General features: G+C 41.3%; 1 protein-coding gene across 1 annotated transcript; it reads right to left on the minus strand.

Moving 5' to 3' along the window:
• Positions 1 to 18303: 18303 nt before the first annotated feature.
• zgc:162730 (uncharacterized protein LOC564559 homolog) lies at positions 18304 to 21385 on the minus strand. Its single transcript, XM_058634856.1, has 2 exons — positions 21228 to 21385; positions 18304 to 20648 (listed from the first exon to the last, which is right to left on the minus strand). The coding sequence occupies exons 1-2, from the start codon at positions 21258 to 21260 to the stop codon at positions 19401 to 19403; spliced, it is 1281 nt and encodes a 426-aa protein (XP_058490839.1). The 5' UTR covers positions 21261 to 21385; the 3' UTR covers positions 18304 to 19400.
• Between the last annotated feature and the right edge of the window lie 561 nt (positions 21386 to 21946).

Consider the following 21946-nt stretch of genomic DNA (forward strand, 5'->3'; position numbering starts at 1 on the left):
CACAGCCGTGCCAGGAGTGAGGTTGTCACTTTACGCTTCAGGGAGAGAAACAGCTGCACAGTACAGTGATGCCAGTGGCCAAGGGTTTGATTCCCTCTGAGATCACATGAGTTGTGTGGTTGGAACAAAAACATGGAGAAGTTTGCACTTTTGATCTTTTTTTTAAAAGATCCGTTGATGGTGATGATTTTTGTACATTTGAAACATTTTTGCATTGCTGCACTCCGAAAATAAGTCTTGGAACCAGCTCACACTGTAGCTGAGAGGCCCCTTCACAAAGGGATGAGGTCAGCTGAGAACAAAGCCTGCCAAAAAGCTTTGTTTTGGTCCAGCCAAGTGGTCACCATTAAGTGTGTGTACATGCTTGTGTGTGCGTGTGTATGTGTGTGTGATGCGGTGTCTCACACCCCCCACACACACACCCTATTTTGTGATGGTGTAATGGTATAGGTACACTGTATTCTCAGCCTGAGGCCTGTCTGAGTCAGCCATCTTTTGAGTCATGTGATCTGTATGTGTGTAGTTGACTCAGAGCCCTCCAGCACATGCCTGTGGTGTCCTGATGTCCATCACTGTCATTTACACTCATCTATGAATCATGCGTGAGTCATTACGTCACTTTGCTTCTCAAAATACCCAAAACACTGACCTCTTAAGATCTATCTATCTATCTATCTATCTATCTATCTATCTATCTATCTATCCATCTATCCATCTATCTATCTATCCATCCATCTTTACCCTTTTGGTGAAAGGTCTAATTAGTTGATCGACTTAGCAGCGTGTTTGCTTGCTTTTCTGTTTGCCCTGAGATGAAGACCACCACCGTGAACAACAAGCAATTAGCAAGATGTCAACAGCATGAGTGCCTTGAGGTAGGAAGGGCCGTTCTGTTAATTCGGTTTGGTAAACAAATGTTATTTATATATATACATATAGAAAAAAAAGCTATTCAGTTAAGTTTAGTTCAACAAACAAATCTCTGGTGGGTGAGTTGGGGATTACTGGGAGAGTATGGATGGGTGGTGGAATGGGGGGTGGAGGCGGGTTTCTGAAGGGAAGGGGGAGGGGAGAAGGAAGAAGGGAGGAGAAGATTTGAAAGGGAGTTCTGGCTTCTTGTTGAGTCCAGCTGGGCTAGAGAGCCTTTGGAGTACAATGAGCTCAATGAGCTGCAGAACCAACTAACAAACTAAAGGCCCGCCCTCTGTGACTCCCATACACACACACGTACACACACACACACACAGTGAATGGGTGAGATACGTAAAGGAGCTTGTTAGGAGGAGAGAGATGGAGGTGAGGAGAGGGATGAGGGGGCTGGATTGGGGGCTATTTAGAAAGACTGAGGAAATAAGAGAGTGAAGAGAAAGAGAGAAAGTCGTTGAAGGATTGGAGGTGGAGCAGGCACAGAGCTAGAGATGCTGGTAAGTCTAGCTCCACGATCAGTCACCCACATACATAAAGATGGGTCACGGGGATGCATTCCTTTGCTTTGTAACATAATCTCCAGGGCAGTGGGATAATTAATCAAGTTATTTGCTGATGCAGCATCTGCATCAGCAAGATGTCTAATCCGGTCATAAGTTTCAAGAGATGGGAGTGTGGCACTCTCTGTCACTCTCATACAAATGGTCCTACGATCTACAATGGCAGTTTCACTCCACAAGTTGTACACCGACACACACACACACACCAAGACATGAACCCAATCCTGATAAACAAGGTGTGATAAAACATGAGGACCAGCCAAATATGTTTCACAAAATGTCTTGGCTCTTTGCTTCCTGTGATTTACACGTTTTTCGGTCCTCACAAAGATGTAATAACCCTAACCCTAATAACCCTAACCCATGTTTGGAGCCATTTTTAGGGGTTTCAGAATGTGAGGACCAGTCGAAATGTCTTAATTTTCCCCAAAATGTCCTCACTTCCTTAGATATGTATACATTTTTTGGTCCTCACAAAGATACCCATACAAGACCCCCCCCCCCCCACACACACACACAAACACACAACCCATTGAAACTCTAATGATTAAGTGAAGTCATTCCTTCACAGCCCCACACAGGCTTCTTCAGATAAGAGGCTACTATTACCAGTGAAATAATGAAGTGAGGGGGAAAAGGAGGAGGAGGAGGAGGTTTGTAGACCTGATGAACATCTGCTCCTCTTTCCCTCCCCTTGCCCCCCCACCCCTTCTCTTCAGTACCTTCCTTCTTTCACAATGTACCCCCTGCCCCATTCGCCTCAGTGTGTGTCTGTGTGTGCATTTGTGCACATGGGGTCTACAAATGGTCTTTTGAGATTCACAGAGAGAGTTTGGGAATCTGGAAGAGAGAGTTTTCCTAACAGTTAATTATTATCATACATTTTTCTCGGTGTTTTCCACAACTCGGTGAACAAGGAAAAATGTCATGTATAAAACCAAAACACCACTTATTGTCATCGTCGTCATAATCTTCTTGTGTTTGGAAATTGTTTGGTTTATACGCTTTATGACGTCTTTTATTTTCTGTCATGAGTTGCCCTGACTTGGGCTATGTTTCTGTGATTGTGTACGTGGTAATGTATGCGTTATTTAAAAGTTTGTACACGTGCATGTGCATGCTTTACGTGTGTGTTTGCGTTACAGTGCTTTGTACACTGTGTATGCATTTAGAGTGGCTTTGGGGGGGTTTCATGTGGATGTAGACATTTCTTGAAACACTGCTGTATTTACAGAACAAAAAAAGTAAAATATTGTATGGGGAAAGTTCTGTTTCCACGTGGATAAGGCCTCAGTGTGTAATGCTTTATGAGGGCCGCCTTTTTGACAGGCTATGTTTCTGCAGCTGCTCAAAAAGATCAAACCAGACAGAGCATCATGTTCACATTTGGAAGATTTATATGCAAATAAACAAGGACTTTTCTTCGGTATCTGAGGGCCACCATAGCTCCATGATGAGCAGGGGTGAGTGGGAGTCCTTTGTTGCAGTCTGCAGTCTCACCATTAGATGTCACTAAATCTTTCACACTGGTCCTCATCTTAGCAAGAGTGAAAAGACAAAAGACTAAAAAGATCGGCACATTATACAGTAGATATATGTAGTTGCAAATGTTTATTATTGTATGCATGATGTATTTTGTGTGTATATTTTACTGTATTTATTTATGCATATGGATTACATGAGTAAGACATGCCTGCTAACTAATGACATAACATGAGAACCAGAGTGGCTGCTATGGAATTTTCATTTATGCATAAATACATAATAAGAGACTCTCTTGTTCTGTTTCTGTTTTACACACACATGCACAAACACACTGCACTGTGGGGTTCTACTCACCAAGCAAAGGTCGTAACCCAACCTTTGGCCTCTGACTTCCCCCCTCCTTCTCCTCTCCTTTTGCCCACTGGAATTCAGTCCTGTGGATTCAATTAGAAAGGGGGAGGCGGAGGTTGAAAAACAAGACAACAGTGACAAATGTCTGAGGACAGGGCAGCATGAAGAGGGAGACAACAACCCAGGATGGAGAGAGAGTGTGTGAGAGTGATAGGGAGAGTCAAGACTTCAGTCCCTGAAAGACATTTGGCAAAATCTGCTGTGTTTGTGTGGACATGTGGGGACACACTGAGTCCACAAGTGTTTTTATTTAAAGCCTTGTCATTATGTTGAAAGGTTCTATACAGTACACATTCATTTGTGTTGCCTTGATCCTTTAGACATGAATGTACTTCAAACTTTGAGGCAAGATTTTAGAAAGATCCTCATTTCGGTTTAAGGACCTGTTGCTCAAGAGTAGAGTCAGATGGTGGCTGTACACACACACACACACACACACACACACACGTAGCGAGAGAGATGCAATATCAAGTGATTATTGCTCAAGACACAAAGAACTAGTCTTTGGCTTCAGTGAATTTATTACCACTCATACTCAGTGAAATCCTCGTGGTTGTGGGTCTAGTGGTGAGAATGTGTGGTAAGATCGAGTTGTTTGGGAGCAACACAGAGACATAAAAAGGAAATTAATATTTCCATCCTGTATGATCGCAGTAGACGGACGGTTGACCTCTCACACCTATGTCAGCTGGGATTGGCAACAGCAGTCCTGTGACCCTCATGTGGAGGAGAATGAATGAATGAATGAATGATAGGAGAAAGATCCACATGGTATTTACTGCATTTTACTGCCCACTGCTGGATTATATCTGCACAACACCATGGCCACGATGTCATCCACTCTGCACTGTTAGCTCATGAGATCAAGAAAATTGTGCCCAAAGGGTCCAAAGTGTCATTTGGGCTTCTTTTCATGCTCTGATGACACACACAAACACACATTGTGTCATAGCTACATTTTAGATTCATCTTTTGCTGACAAGGAGAGAGGCAAGGAGGGAAGGAAACAGCTTTATGTATATATGCTACGTAAAAAAGTACATATGTAGATGTGGGTTTTAAACAATGTCCTTGTGACAGGTTGTTAAATGTTAATAAACACATTCAACTTGTAAAAGATCAGCAAAACAGTTACCATATATCATACCATATATTTTGATTTATGTGTTAAAAGACAGAAGAGTGGACTTCATTTCATCATGAGAGCAATGCACATAAAAATGGAACACACCAAGCTAATATTCAATTATTATTATTATTATTATGTGCGTTTCTGATTCACCAGTGAGAGGAGCTGTTGCACCATTCCACTGACAGCCCTGCTGGCCTTCACTGGCAACTGCATCGGTTACCTTGAGAAGGTTGTGTGCATTTCTTTCACATCTGTGTGCAAATTACGATACACATGCGATACGTGTATCGCTTGAGTCACACATGCAGGGAACAAAGGAGCAGAGCTGTCAGTGAACACAGGGGCTCGGCATAGACAGAGAAATGTGCAAAACAACACTCATCCCTGGAGCAGCCAATCGCCCGGTTTGTGTCAACACTTTTTTCCTGGAAAAACTCATGAACCCAAAACAAAACAAACAGTCAAATCTTTATTTCAACACAGGGGGATGTTTGTGACGAGGAGGGGACACTGGAGACCTAAAAACGTCATTTCATTAAGGGAAAAAAACCTCTTTAAGTGTGTATATAAATAAATATTAAAGAAGTCTCCTCCTTTTTTGTATGATTTCCTTTCTATTTGGGCCTATATTTGAAGCACCTTCAAATATCAATGTTTTTCAACATATTTATAATTTTACAGCATGTCCACTATAGCGGACGACAAGACGATTTTAGTTGAACCGTGAACTTTAGGGCGTCAGACAGACAGACAGATCAACAGAGTGTTAGTTTACTGTCGTCATTATAGATCATATAGGTGCATGTGTATGTGAGTTTGTGCCCACAGGCAAAGAGACAATGTAACTTGGATGATGTACGTTAGTAATACGTGGTATCTTGTATAATGTTGTGATGTACTGTGCGTGAATGCTTTCACAAAAATATAGTTCTTAACCCTTAGTGCTCATGCGGCACGGATCTGTACCGCAGTTGCACCCATGGTAACTTTCCATTAGAATGATAAACAACTCCTTATATGGACATCCGGGGGGGGGGGGGGGGGGGCTTTAAAAAATGTTGTTTTTTTTGTCTTCTTATGTGTTGTTGAGTCATTTAAGATTCATTTTACATCACATTTTTATTAGTGATATAAAAATTCAGTCTGATTTTAAACATTTTTACTACTTTTTGCACAGGTGTGTTTATCTAGTTGGTGAAAATTATATTTTTTTTCATCAGATTGCCTAGGTTGTGCTGGGAAAAAAGGATATAAGACACTCTATATTGCACATTCTTATACCCTCTCTATGTACTGTATGTTTTAAAAGTAATGGGAAAAAAGCAGCCAAAATGTTGTGTGTTCTAAGGGTTAATGGATACATTGAGTTTTTGTTCATTATATTTATTTTATGTATCAATAACTGAACTGTTGTGATGGACACAAAAGTTTAATATAAACTTAATCTTAATCTGTGCAAAATTGTAGGAAAATCCTATAAAAAGTCATTTGTGCAAATACTTCAGTGAAGTCTTACAAAAGTCTCACAACTACCTCCCTCAGAAACAGGAACATCATCACTGGCATAAAAAGACGCAATGCCGTGGAATCTAGATGCTGAAGTTCTGCCAAATACGGATGAACGTCATTGGTATCTCTGTAGCAACACGTTTATTTAGCGAAACTGTTTATAGAGCTGCTACTTTGACTGATGCTGAATAGCTTTCCCTACGTAAAACTCCCTTAAGTATTTGGATGTAAGTTTTACATCATGTTTTTTTAAATTTTGAAATGTCTTTTGGTACAGAAAACACTTGTTTGGCACATTGTGTTTTGGACCGAATATTCCCATGGCGGAGGAGAAATAAGTGTCTACAAATAACATCGTCTCTTTGCAGGCCAAAGTAGGATTCTGTTTATTTCTGCTTAATCCGCATAATCCTGTAGGGAAATTGACAAATCAGATTGATATATTCGTGTTAATTTACTGTGAGTAAAGGGTTTCTGCCTTTCTGCCTTGTAGAAAAAAAGTGAGTCATATATATATGCATTTGGAGCATATGGTTTAATAGTCTGGAGTCGCAATGGGACTGAATACCTGTCTGTGTTTTCGTGTCTATTATCACTATCATTCACAATTATTATTATTGTGTGAACACGATTTGTTCCAACCACAGGAATTTGTTCTGTTTGTTCTCACTGTAAATATTGCGCATAATTATAACAATAATAATAATAATTAACCCAATTGTTTTCATAATGAAAACAACTCAGCGATGCATTTTTCCCTCCACTCCATTTCCCACCATTGTTTATTGGACTGGTACTCTTTTAATGATGTCACCTGGCTGTGCTTCATTCACTGTGGTTAAACACTCACACACTTTATATAAATGTATGTATTTATTTGTTTTATAGTGTTTTGTTGAAAGGGCGGGAACAGGTTGGTTTGGTTTAAATCCAAACAAATAAAACAAAGTATAATTATGGCTGAACTGAATGGAAGAGGTAATTAAATCCTAAATCACAATTCATTGTGTGACAGATACTTGTCCCACATCTTTGCTAGTGCATTCAACAGTGCTTGACCCCATCCCTACTGACACAGAAGTGGGTCAGCCAGACTGGTAATTAATTAGCTGTTGGATGTTGTATCTCCCTCAGAGCAAAGCATTTCCCCTGGAAGTGTTTTTACTCCCTTCACATTCCAACCTTGAGACACGTCAAACAGGAGCTTTCGACAAAATTTATGACGTCTGCATCTATATGGATGTGTCACAACAATATATGACTTTCTGTGTCTGTTGACTGTCTGTGCCACACCACGCTGCTTCCTGTGCTGAGTTCCCCCCGTAGTTTCCACATTGTGTTTCAGCCTGTGTGTATATGTGTGTATATGCATACTATGGGACTGACATCCTTATGTCCTTTTGTTATCGCTAAACTGAATCTGTGAAACAAATGCAACATTCACAATTTGCACTCGACAAGTTGAAGTGAACACATACGTTCCCTTCATCCCTGCAAGAATAAAAATAAAGGATAAATAAAAGTATTATTGATAAAAGTATGTTGTTTTAAAAGACACATGAGGGATACATGATATGTGACATTTACCTGTAATATTTATGCATCTATTGTATAGTTAACTTGACTATCAAAGGTTCAAGTTTAACCCTTAGAACACAGAGCATTTCAGCTGCTTTTTTACATTACTATATTTAAACGTGCAGTATATACAGAGGGCATAAGAATGTGCAATAAAGAGTGTCTTATATCCTTTTTTGCAACCGAGGCAAAAACCAACTATATAAACACACCAGAGCAAAAAGTACTAAAAAATGTTTAAAATCAGATTGAATTTGTGACATTTGGAAATACGTCACAGTTCAAAGTTCACTAGGCTCATTTTTATGAACAAAAAGAAAAGAAAAATGGTCTATTGCGTGTCTTCAGTACAATTATTGCTACTTTATATCACTGCCAGAATGTGACATAATGAATCTTAAGTTTGACTCAACAACTGAATATGTAACTTATAAACACAACCCCCCAGGAAGTCCATATAAGGAGTTGTGTATCATTCTAATGGCAATTTACCATGGTCTGTGCCCTAAGGGCTAACGGTCCAAACTGTCACTGTTATAAAAGAGCACAAAAGCTCCTCAATAATATAAACATAAAAACAACAAATAATTGTGGAAATAATCAAATTATCTGGCTAAACAAACACTGGATGTGGACTCAAAAGTCTCAGTGTGAAAAAAAAAATACACCTTTTAATGGTCTCGAACAAAAAGCACAAGGCAACAAAAGACATTAAACTACAAAAGAGGACAAAAGGCTAATAACTAATCTTTAGAGAAGGGCAAGGATGCTTACTGGTCAGCAGACAAGACGAACTGGCAACAGACACAGGAAACACACAGGTGGATGGATAACGATGAACAGGTGAAACATATTAGAGCGGGGCAGGTAATCCCAGAGGACGGAAACTTTACAGGAAGCAGACCCTGAAACGAGAGGCAATGGTAATTATTTCAAAATAAAACAGGAAACAGAACACACAGGTACAGCTATGCTAATCACATTTTTTCCCCCGTTTGTCTGTTCATTATGTCACTGGGAGAAATTTGAATGGGGAGGGGACCTTATACCAACCACTCCTTTAGGTAATATGTGTGCCAAATAAAGTCTTGTGCTGCTGTAGTCCATCTGCTTCTAGGTTTATACCTTGGGTGGTCAGTCTGGAGTCTCTAACCAAGGCATTTTTGTGCAGAGCACTGAATATTTGACCTTTTTTGAACCATTCTCTGTAAACTTTGGTTGTGTGTAAAGACCAGCCCATGTGCACCAATATACAAGTCACCTTTCTTCCTCATTCTGAGTTGAGCAGGCGTACCGAACAAACAATTGTTGTTGAGTGAATATATGTCAACTACTACATTATAGCCTCATAAACATGTGGCAAATGTAGGTGCACGTTCAACAGCTCTTAGTAATGTCAGCACGCATACGTACAGACATATACATACGTTTATCTTTGTTACTTTTTAAGAGTCTGGAGATGTCGACATTGCAGCGCTGTCTCCCAGGGAGCTTTCCAGCCAGTGCAGTGTAAACATGATGTCATGGTGAATGATACGTGTGACTGTTTGTAGAGCAGTGGTTAGCACATACCTGGAGACTGAGCTACATTCTCCTGAGAACAAATAGGAGAGGAGAGGACTCACACCTCAGGGAATAACCACCATGAAATCCCACCCCCCCAACCACCGTTTATTCCCATTGTTAACCTCTGCTCATTAGCACTTTTGCTGGGCTGGTGGCGTCACCAGATCCTATGCTTCCTCTTTCTGTACGGGCGTCAGAACCTCATAACCTCACACAACAAGTCACTTCCCAAAGAGCGTCTCACAGCAGACGTCCTAACCATCTGTAACTTCCCGATATGAGCTGTGTGGCTTTAGCATCACGTGTGTGACCGCTGCTTAGCTACTCACTCATTTAAGTGTTTACTGTTTTGAAGACTTTAAGTCACATGCTGTTTCCCCCGAAGTGTAAATCAGTGGCCCGAAATATCTTCTGTGCAGAAGTTGATTTAGCCACTTGACATGTTGGCTGATGAGAAGCATCAGTAATAATCTCTCTCTCTCTCTCTCTCTGTCGCTAATGTTGTCTATTAGTAGCTGCTAACAGGCAAACGTTATATTAGCGACACAATTAAGATTGTCACCTAATGACACATCAGCTGGTTTGCAGAAGAGATGTGGTTGAAATCTCAGATGAAGCCTCCGAGGAGTCCTGGGTAACTATTGCCACACTTGGTTTTACAGAGCAAAGACAGAGCAGAGATTGTTTTTTTTATATAGATCACAAGGCTTTCAGGCCCCAGATTCATTCTTTAAATCATCTATTGGCAAAGTCAATTTTGGACGCCTCCTTCGAGGCTTCCTGTTACATTATCACCTCAACTTTTTGCTGCACCAAGAAACCAGGTTACGAATCAACTAAGTATACTAATATGTAAGTATATTATTGAAACATTTATGGATTTTTGAGTCATCTCCTTATGTTGCAGACATACCCACAGAATACACATCTACATAACCCCCTCTTATTCCCCGTTAGTGTAATACTTTAATGTTTTACCATGTACGTTTTTTGCTTTATCTTAAAGGGCATTGACTTATATCCCAGCTGTATGAAATGCATACTCCTCTCCTCTTGTCTCCTCTAGTCTCCTCTCCTCTCCTCTCCTCTCCTCTCCTCTCCTCTCCTCTCCACTATGTTTCCATGATGCTTATTTTTAAAAGAAGGAATTCTGCTGGTCTTTGCACTGCCAGTGTCACTGTGGTATGTATTCCTGGGAGGGCAGCCAAGGCTAAACACACATACACCATTCCTTTCCTTTCTATAATCAAACACACACGCACTCACAGAGGTTTGCTTGTTAGGACTCTGCATTGACTTCCATTCGTTTGGACGGCCTAAACAAAGCATTTATCATAACCTTTATCCCTAATGTAAGGTTTTGGTCTCCATGAGGCCTGTTGGTCCTGACAAGGTCAGTGTTTATGCCATAAAAGGTCACACACACACACACACACACACGTTTGTGCAGCTATCCTTTTAAGGACTTGCACTAACTTCCATTCTGCACACACACACACACACACAAACACACGCACTACACTACTGACCACTTCATTTTCTGCCCACCTGTTTAAACATAGTTCTGTGTGTGTGTGTGTGTGTGTGTGTGTGTGTGAGCACTTCCACAGAGAGGTCTATTGTCCTCCAGGCTAAGGTGTGTGTGTGTGTGTGTGTGTGCTGTGTCATGAAATGGCTCAGCAGCCACAAGCCTGCTGCTGATTTTAGCTTAAGTCTAAGACACTGGAGCTAAAATAACACATCCACTGACAACACGGCTGAGCCTATAATACTGCTCCCTTAGCATTGTGCCACTGGTGCTCTGAGGATCAGGGCAAATATGACTTTATCCTGAGAGGTGTGGTAAGATTTGAAAATACTGTTATTGATTTGGAGAAAAGATAGTTACTTCCCGAAGGAGAATAAAATTGGTGGTCACATCGATACAATATAATGGTCGATCTCACAGAAGAAGCATTTTTGTGTCTCTGGTGTGTCTGTATTAAATTGTTGGTTGATCTTAACTCTTTCCAGAGTCACGGTCTGAACTGCTTGATGCTATACAGGTATCGCAGCATTGTCTGGAAACAACAGTGAACCAAGATGGTACATTTGCCGACCATAAAACCACAACAACAACAACAACAACAACAATATGCTGCGCTTACACATATGCTCTAGTCATGCCATAAACTGGTAAGATGCTGGTCAAAAATATTCTTCTAAAAATATAGTGTAACTGTGAGCATATTTCCTGGTCTCTCATTCAATAGAAATAAGTTTAAAAACAACACCATGTTGCAGAGATGAGGCCATGTGCAGAGTTGGTAATAATTCTCACTTCACTGAGTCCTAAGCACACTATTTAAATAGCTACTGTAGTCGCTTGCTATTTAATTTTGAGGCATAAATGCAGCATTAATGGTTTCCTTTCCTAAGCAAAATCTGTCAATACCTCAAACTGTTTGTTGAATTTCATAGAAATGTTGCCATGGCAGTCATAAATGAAGAACTAAAGAGGAACCAAAGGCAGCATTTTGATTCCTCCAAGCATGGTAATGTCTTGATGTGCTAAACTTGGACACGCTCTAAGGGCTTATCCAAAAAAATGATCACTTCCAGATGATACAAAAATACAAATCAGGATAAATGACAAGTTTCAAATGTCCTAATTAAAACGATGTTTGCCGTCATCACAGCGTCGTTATCGTTTGTATGTATAGGTCACACATGTGTGGTTAATACACGCACGCCGACGGAGTGACGCTTTATATTCATACCCCATTACGACTTAACAACGACTTAAAAACAGGAAGCGAGAGGTCTAAAAGGAGAAGCATGTACTGAGTGTGAGCATGAACAGGAAGCGTGCACAGAACATGTAATGGCCAGCCTGTTGTGAAAGATGTGTTTTAATAACTCAAACAGATGTGAAACTGTCTGAAGGGACTTTCTTCTTCTGCCCTACAGAGTGATGCAACCGATCATATCGAGGACGAACTTCATAAACGTCTGACAAAGAGGCCTCAAGCTGATGGAAATCTCAATCTAAACTTGATTTATTATATCAACAAGTCTAAGAAAGTCTAAGAAAACACATTTTTTTTAGCCCCTACCCTCTGGTGCCATTTTGAAATGTTTGGGCAACTTACATCACTGGGAGAGAATGTGGGGCAGATCTGAAGTGAAATAAATCTTGATCATTTGGCAACACACACAAAAAAAACACAACAACCATTCTTTCACCGCACGATCAAGATTCTGAATAATTTAAAGCTAAAGATGGCTTGAGCCGAGAGAACGTTAAAAACAAGTTGTTCCTAAGGCAAATATGATGTCAGTCAAAGAGGCAGACTGTGGTAGACAATGGACGGATGGATTAAGTATCTCAATAAAAAAACACTGTTTTGTTTGCTACTGATTTTCCACCAATTCATGACATTTGATGAGCTGCTTCTGAACAAACAATGACCCAGATGAATGCTGCATGTGGCATGTGACACTTACGCTGTTGCCAAATGCCTTGAAGCATGTGAATATATCATATTGAGAGCATAAATTAGGTGTGTCGATGATGAGGTGCGCCCGGTGTAATTAATGTAATAAATGTCTTATGAACTTTACAGTTGGTTTCCAGGTCGTTGGAACTGTTTTGATAACAACGTCTTCAACAGCAGGTGCCGTTCCCGTTTTTACGATCAGTTCTGTTTAAAAGGAAGGTCAAAACAATTACATCAAACTGCCTTTTCTTACCTTTGTCAGCCATGTCCGCTCACCTTCACATGCTATACCTTGTTAACATGAGCTTTGTAGGACAAAGGTCCTTGAGTGAGTTTGACACAGAAGGGGATTTGAAATAAAAACAATATATTGAAGTATAAGAGTATGGCCAGATTTACTGAGGCCTCCGGAAGGGGCTTTTGTGACCGTTAATGAACGGTTTGTTCTGCAGTGAATTAAAAATGACTCACTTTGTTTTAATTCCTCCAGTTTATCTGTTTAAAAGCACAGCCAGTGAAAGTAAAAGTTCAGAGAGGGAGAGTGGAGCAAAGGGAAGTGGTCAAGAGGGCCAGGGGGGGGTGATTAAGGGAGTTTTTGTGCGTTCTCTTTTAGTGTTCCTTAGTTTACCAACTCTTATCTCCTCATCCACCCCGACCCAGCCACTGGGGTCCTCCCCCCCACCGTCATCTCCCTCATTCCCCCTGTTTGCGTCACAGCAGCGATGCTGGATGAAATGGGGGCAGGAGGAGGAGCGCACTGTGCTCTGCGACTGAGGAATGTGGCAGAGAGGGAGAACATGGCTATAAAAGGATCGCACTTCCACTCCGCCGCTGTGATGTCACTACTCAAACATTTCCTCCTCCCTTTCCTCCTACTCTGACTTACTGACACTGCTGTTTCTCCTTAATTTCTCTGGAGGAAGGCGAGAAACAGACGTTCGCTTTTGGGTCCTGAGGTGACAATAAAGGTTCTGTTCCGTGTTCATAACTCATGACCCATTGCAGCAAGCCTATTGCTTCACATATAATTCCGTGTTATGCTTCGGTCATGCTCAGTATTTAGTCAATGATTCACACAAAATACAGATTACAATCAAGTGCACTTTGGTTCAAGGGAGGGAATAGTAAGGGTCAGCCAAGCTCAATTATTATCATGACAGATTAATATTCACGAGAGCCTTCATCAATGAGAGAAAGGAGGAATGTATTATTTCATTTGGTTTTAACCAATTTTCACCATAACTGGGAACACCAGTGCTGTGTCCTCTTTCTTAGCCACACGCCCTCTGATTACAATCAAGACCCTTAGCACAGTTCAGAGTATCATGGAAAAGCCATAATGTCTTGACCAGTAGGGGGCAGTCATCGAGTATTAGAGTAAAGTGGACGTGATCTGGAGTGAAGTAGTGATCTGCTTTGAAAGCTGCCCAGAGGAGTAAAAAGTGTGACCAATCTCGTGCCCATATATCTCTTTACATTTGCTGCGTGGTTACTTTCCCCTTCTGCTCTTCTTCAAACGTCAGGTTCCTTCTCAGATGAATAAGAGATTTGTGGGCAAAGTCGATCAAGAGCTCAGATCATGAACCCCGCATTAAGGTGCATTAACCCATCCAGCACTTACTTTTCCAAGGAGAAGAAAGAAAAAAAAAAGAAAACGTGCTGTGTTTTCCTATGACCTAGTTAATAAAGGCACAGTTACATAATGCACTTCGTCATTCTCTGAATGGTTGACGAAGGTTTGGGGTTGAAGGATTACTCAACCTTAATGCTTAATCTGCAGGTTATGACAGAAAAAAAAGAGAGGAGGGGAGGGGAGGGGAGGGAAGGGGAGGGATGTGTCTTTGGGAGATGGAAGAAAATCAAGACTGAAACCTGATCATGATAAATTACAACACACACACACACACACAGAGAGAGAGAGAGGCGTGCAAACAAGCACAGGGTCTTTGCACAGAAGCACATTGGACAGGTAGAAATGTGATGACGTGTGCTGTTTCTATCCAGCGGCAAACAAAACACATCGCTGACAGAAACTCCTCTTTTTACGCAAGAGCAAATGTTACACACTCTGCATCGCTGTCAGCTCAGTGGAGCTCCTTTTCTTGCAGTTAGCACGGCTCAGCCCTGAAACCGTCGCTTTTATTTTCTTATCTCATATTGTAAGAATATGCTCCTTTTCACCTTTACACCACATCATGTGTCATTGCCTTCATTAAATAGATCTCCACCCAGGGTTGAACTTTATCTCTATGGTGTGTGTGTGTGTGTGTGTGTGTCAGGTGACTTAGATAAAGAGGTTCTTGTTTTTTTAACAGCAGCAACTTTGTGGTTGATCATTAACAGTCGCACATAAAGTGGTGACTGCTGTGTGTTGTGTAAAGAATGACCCGTTGCGGTGGTTGGATCGAGGCATTATGAGGTGCCGTGAAACAAAACTCCAAGGAAAGATAATTAATAATTACATGGATGCTTAACATCCGGTATAAGTGTTGGCACGATGCTAATGCTGGCATATTCTGCTGAACTTCAAGCAGTGCTCTTTTTCTAAAACATACTGTGAAGTTAATATTTGTGAACACACACACACACACACTGATCCTTTTCCTTTTCTTTCTTTTTTTTTTTCTTTTCGTCTTCACACATTGTGGTCATTGTCCATTGCCATAGCAACACATCCTGCCACTAATCCAAATGGGAAACAAGGTTAAAAGACACAATGCACAGTAGAAAGCATTGCAGATGTTTATGGAGTATTAAACTAAATGAAAAGTGAGCCAAAAGGATGCCTTGGAGGACACACGTGTATGTCTATTTGCATAGAAGGGTTTCGACCTCAGGGTGTGTACACTGCTGTTGAAACATATAGACAAGCAATCTGTAGTCAATATAAAAAAAAGTTTGATAAACCATCGCTCCACTGTGTTTTGTGTTTTGTGTCAGAGACAATATTAAGGAAGTATAATGCAGTTTAATATTTAGATTGAAAGAGGGTCATTCAGCTGTGCACCAGATGAGTAGAAATATGGATTTTCTTTTTAAATGACACAAGTCAAACATCGATTTGTGGATGCCAGCAGGATGATCAGCTCACATTAGTTTTAGGGGGAAATCCCGACACTCATTTATTACATCCTTACACACTTACACACTTGAACAATTAGGGGAGTGGCTATCATACACATTATGATTTTGAATTCAAGTATCACATTTCCACAGTCACATAACCGGGTTGTTGGGCCACCCATCACAAACAAACCACACCAGTGTGTGTGTGTTTGTGTGTGTGTGTGTGTGTGTCAGTAGATAGAGACCAGTGACTGTGCTGAGAAATGATTCACTATTTGAACTGAACTAAACTGCCCAGATCTCCACAGTGTGTTTATTTCAGATCAAGATAAATGATGGGACAATAAAAAGCAAAGCAAATCAAAACGCATAAAAACTATAAAACCCTCCACATATTTCTTGATGATCTGATTGAAGAGATCCTCCAGAGCCATATTTATACATATATTTATATTTCTACTCTCACGCAGCACAGATTTGGCAACGTTAGAAAAGTCATTCCTGCAAATGAACATCTGCTAAAGATTTCAACCATGCAGGAAACACCGCAAAACTGTAACGATCAGATCAGTAATTGTGCAATTTTGCAAGAGCATTACATGTAAAAATTTCTCAAGCCATCCCGCACTAATGGGGGCGTCATCACTCCGTTTTCCAAAGATTTGTTTACGTCTGTTTCTCAGTAACCATGGGCCCTTGCTGTGAAATGTGTCTTTTTCATTCTTCTTTTTTTTTTTTTTTTTTCCAGGTTGCAGCTTTGCTTGCTACACAGAGTTCTGTGCTTTCACAGTCTGAGAGGGTGGTGACTGTGGTAACTGGCTGCTCAACAGACCATCTCTCTCTGGGAATATAAAGAGGAAACTGCAACAGGGTATTTTCACAGACTTCTGCTTATCTTTGCAAATGTGCCTTTCACAACCCCTGTGCCCTATAAGAGACACTATGCATTTGACCATGAGCCACAAGACGTGACCTTCAAAAGCGCAAATGATCGATCGGATTGGCTGAATGCTGGAAATAGCGGCAGTTGGAAATTTCCAGCGTGGATTGCCTGTCCAGGCAGCAGAATTAATTCCCCCTGCTGTCAGATCTACAGGTGTTTGTTACATCTTTATTATGGAGTTTCTGCAACGTGGTTGCCGGGATCTATGTTGCACAATTGTTTCTGTAAATTGCAGACACTAGTGAGCTCATGTTTCTGAACCGCAATTACATAGGTTACTTAGATGTCGACAGGTGTGCGTATCAGTAGTGTATAGCGTCTTAAACGCTTGTGGCGCTTTTGTCTGAAATGAGGAAATGAGGGTGACGGTAAACATTTCCTGGTCTTGAATGTGGTCGGGGTTTAGGGCTAGGAAAAATATCATGTTTTTTTTTTCCCCTCATTGTGTCAACATCCTCTCCATAATAAGCACAATGGGTTGAAAGACACTGGGATCATGTATTCACAACACCATAAAATACGTTTATAATGCAGGACTCAGAGTGTTAAACTTCATCCCAGTCCTCTCCATTGAAAGTCTTTCTGTACAGAAAGTACGAAAATGTAATATTGTTCATGGTTTGCACAACCTTCTTTTGAATTTCCTTAATATTTAAAATGCCTGTAAACACCAGCCTCTGACTCATGCACAGCCAGCTGAGTTTGACACAGGTCAACTCTGGTCCCATAGAACTGAAACAGCTGAAAACATGAGATCCTTAACCTGGAAATGAGCGGCCGCATGTGTGCGTACGTGGTGTGATCTAAACACTGCGCTGTATACACAACAGAGGACAATGTATGCCACTAAACACAGGAGGAGGGGAGAAGGACAGAACACAGAGAAGGACATTCCACAATCCAGAGGCAGAAGTTACTCATTGGCTTCTGTTACGAACACAATAGACCAAATAAAGGGCTATTTGCTGAGTACTGAGATGATCCTGACTCGTGGCCTTATGGGTAAGAGTGTGCTGCTGAAATAAGACCGGAATTCTGTGTTTCAAAAACTTTGGCCAATCCCTGGAGATATTGTGTTCTTAAAACCTGTTTCCATGATCAACACAATATTATTGACTCCATCAATGCATCCTTTATACTATATGTTTGCATTAATGACACACATGTGTGTGTGTGTGTATATGTTATATGACCCGGTGATGTTTTGAAATGGTTATTTCCTTGACTCTCATATTGCAATTGCAGATTTCACCAGTGTTGTTTGAAATACATTTACAGTACAGGCTGTATTAAATGAATGACTCCATAGAATTACATTATTATTGGAGCGGCGCTCCAGAGACAGTTTACTTATTTATTTATTCACTGATCATTATTTGTAATCGTGATGTATAATTCATTTTAGCAGAGAGAGGGAAATTCTCCTTCAGTGTAAAAAGAAAGACCTGATATGAGCACATCTACCAGCTTCCATATTCTGCTGTTATCAGCATGTCAAGTGTTTTATTTTCTGTGTGTGTGTCTGTTTCTGTATGTGTCAATCACATGAGTCACGCCAAGTCCTGGCAATGACAAATGTTGCTCAAAATGTAGTTATTGAAATAAAGGAACAGTAAAGAGTAAAAAAAACCAGGAGAACAGCATACATGCATTTCTTTATATATATTCAGAAATTTATTTTGTCCCTTTCAGGCAATTAAAAATATAAGATTCTCTTTTTTTCCTCCTCACATTGGTATTTCACAAAGCTTGCAATATGTCTCCATAAATAAAGTACAAAATACATTTTTTTTGTATTCATTAAACACAAATAAATATCATAATAAATATATTAGTTTAAGTTAAACAACAAGGCAACCAATAACCAAAAGGAATACTGTGGTGTTAAAGTCCCTGAACCAGGTTTTCAAACAAACAGGGGACAACAGAGGACAGGGTGCAGCTTACAAACGAGCATACAGAATGTTGGGCTGAAGAAAATCTAATAAAGTGAATCAAGATTACACATACACATCGAAATCCACTGGCTTAGGCTACATTTGTTCTTTCAGCATCCTGAAACTTATTTATGCGTGCACCCCAGGATTCAGGAAAATGACACGGTTACGTACACCCGCACATGCACGCACACAGACACACACGCACTCACATACACACACACACATACAGACAGAGCAGAAGAGAGTCTGAAGCTTTGGTTGAATGCTACTGGGAGATGTGACAGCTTCTCCCATTTCAATTAGCTGTAAAGTGCATATCACAGATAAATTGGGATCAATGACACACGTCAGGTCTCACTGATTAAGGCTACTGAATCGAACATACTGTTCATGGCACCGAGACTAAACAGCCTGTGAAGCAGAGATCATCTTGAAGGCACCACATTAATGATCATCACTAACATTTTGATGGTAATTATGAAGCAGATTATTTCCTGGTGCGGTCAAGACCTGCAGAGGAGTTTGCTCACATGGAAGACCACATACAAGGAAAGAAGGCTCCATAATGTTTTTCAGTATAAAAATAGAGTGCGGTGACATTTTGGGTTCTGATCTCAGCATTCGTTACCGTCAAAGACAAGTTCCTTTTTTTTTTTTTCTCTTTACAAACGTAAATTAAAATGTTTAAGTGTTATTGTATCATCTAAAGCTGACTCGTCCTGATCAGTTCTGGTTCTGAAGCAAGTCTGAAGAAAGAAAGAGAGATAGATGCAGTTCTTTTCTGTCCTTTTCCTTTGGATCCACTTAGTCAGAAAGGGACAGGCGTTCGAACACAGTGAGCCTCTTGGATGAAGCGTCGAATGTTGGAGACTCGGTTCCACTGGAGCCTCCGCTGGAGCTGCTGTAGCTGTCCTCCAGCGAGTCCTCCGAGGAGAAACGCTGGAGTCCAGCAGGCTTCGCGAATGCCCCGTGGCTGCTGGTGCCAGGAAAGAGCATGGTGCTGTCCTGGTGGTGCCCCTCTGCCTCCAAGCTGGCAAAGACTCTGCTGTTGTTGCTGTTAAAGTTATTTCCATGGCCACACACACAGCGTGAGGCCTTTGGCTCCAGGATGACAGGAATGTTGTGGATGTCTCCAGCACTGGCACGGGTCTGACTTTTGCTAAACTGGAATGCTGCCGCCTCCTGATGAAGGGAGTCAGCAAACACTGGGGAGAGGAGATCGGCCGGAGGTGGGGAGATGGAGGGAGCGCGGCTGAACCCCAGGTTAGGATCATTGAAGGACAAAGGGAATGACGGAGGAGATGAGCTGCGGGTGGAGCCCAGAAACCCAGCGAAGCTGACACTTTGGCGCAGCTGGTGGCGTGGATTCGGACCCCCCATAGGATTTTGCTGCCGCTGATTAGGGAATTTGGCTGATGGCGGCGCATCATCGCTGATTTTCTCCTCATGGATGAAGTGGCAGCGTGAACCATAGGGACAATAGCCAAAGTTGTAGAAGGTTCTGCAGGGCTCTGTCTTGTACTTAGGGTGGCGGTATACTCCTCTCAGCTCTGCCTCACCGTGGGCAAACTGGCATTTACTGCCGTATTTGCAGCTGCCGGTCTCCTGGAAGCCACGGCACAGCTCAGTCTTGTAACGGTTAGAGGCCAACATTGGTTGAACCTGAGCTTGGAGAGCAGACGACGGAGGGAAACCCGGTGGGGGAGCCACAGTAGCAGCACCCGAGGGGAAAGCCTCCAGGTTCTTCAGCTGTCCCAGAGAGGAAAGCAGAGAGTTGCTGCTGGACTCGGTCAGGCTCATGGAGCGGTCGGGCCTGAAGGGGAATTGTTTCTGTTTGGAGGTGTGGGCCTGGCCCCAGATATTGGATGACCAGAAAGGGCTGCTGTTCTCATCATTGTTAACATGCTCAGTGCTCAGGCTGTGATTCAAGGATTCAGGAGGGGAGCGAGGAGAGAACAGGGAGGGCGATCGGTTCAGCCGACTCTGCCCTGGGACTTTGAGCTGCAGCTTTGCTTGGAGCAAGGTATCGTCCAGGGAAAGGTTAAGGAAGTTCTGTTAGAGAAATAGAAGTGATAGAAACCATTACTATACAGATGTCCACACTCTAAAAGTAAAAAAACTTTTAAGTAAGTATAGCTTCAGATTTTTTTTGTTTTTCATTAGCAACAGAGAAGTTACATTTTCAGAGGAAAGCTTGCACAATATCACACTATCGAGCTATTTACATGCACCCATGTAAATCAATGATTAAACACTCTCTATTGTGATATACATATATATAAGCCTATGTGTTGTTTAAATGTGTTGTGACTCATTTAATAGTGAAAGACAGGGATACAAAACACAGCCCGTCACTGTCTTATCTCATTATCGCTTCAAGAAAAACAGACCGTGACTCACAGCGGTTTCTCTATCAGTGGAATAAAATGACAACAACAACAATAACATTGAATATATATATATATATATATATATATATATATATATATATATAAAACAAATACACGGTAAACGGCGGTAAACAACCCAGTCGGAGATTTTGAAGGTGTTTTTTTTTTTTTTTTTAAACCCCCACGGACAAAACAAAAGTAAAATAAAAAAAAAAAAAATAAGACAGAAACTTCGACCCACCTTCGTGAAAATGTCGTCGAGCATTTCGGACATGCTGTGTACCTCTTTGACGAAAAGGAGAAGACTCAGCTCTGATCCACGGCTGACTGATAAAAGTGTCTCTGTCCAGAGTTACAGTTGCCTGCTCGATGGCTCTGCCGCAAGCTTTATAACACTCCGAAACCTCCGAGCTGGCGGAAGAAGTTTCCATTTGCTGTGTTCCCGGATGACACTCCCTCTGCCTCAGGTTTCACGTTGAGCTCAGGGCAGGGCGGGGATTAAGAGAACAGCTTAAAAAAAAAACTAAAAAAGTAAGAAAGAAAAGTGTATATTCTCAGCAAACGGAGTGAACTGTTTCACTCGTATAGACTTTTTTATTTTTTTTATTTTTTTTTTTCTTAAAAGCAAAGGGCCTCATTTACATATCTTTACATGCCTGCTCTCTCTATAGTGCTTCAAACATTAATTTCTGTTCTGCACACACACACACACACACACACTGAGTGAAATCCTTGCAGGATCAGTTGCTCCAAATGTTTGTTTGGCCCTGATCATTTTTTTTTTTCAAAAATCCAACAGTAGCTTTTACACCCTGAAAGTGTCACATCAGGCAAGTAGACATAAAGTTCTCTGTGACACGGTGACTAATTGGTGGCTTTCAGGAAATGTTGACTGCCCCCCCCCTTGATCTGATACCATACAGATACTGTTTTTTTTAGCCACAGAGAGGCAAGTGTGTG

This window comes from Solea solea, chromosome 7 (genome assembly GCF_958295425.1).
Source record: "Solea solea chromosome 7, fSolSol10.1, whole genome shotgun sequence".
Taxonomy (NCBI): domain Eukaryota; kingdom Metazoa; phylum Chordata; class Actinopteri; order Pleuronectiformes; family Soleidae; genus Solea; species Solea solea.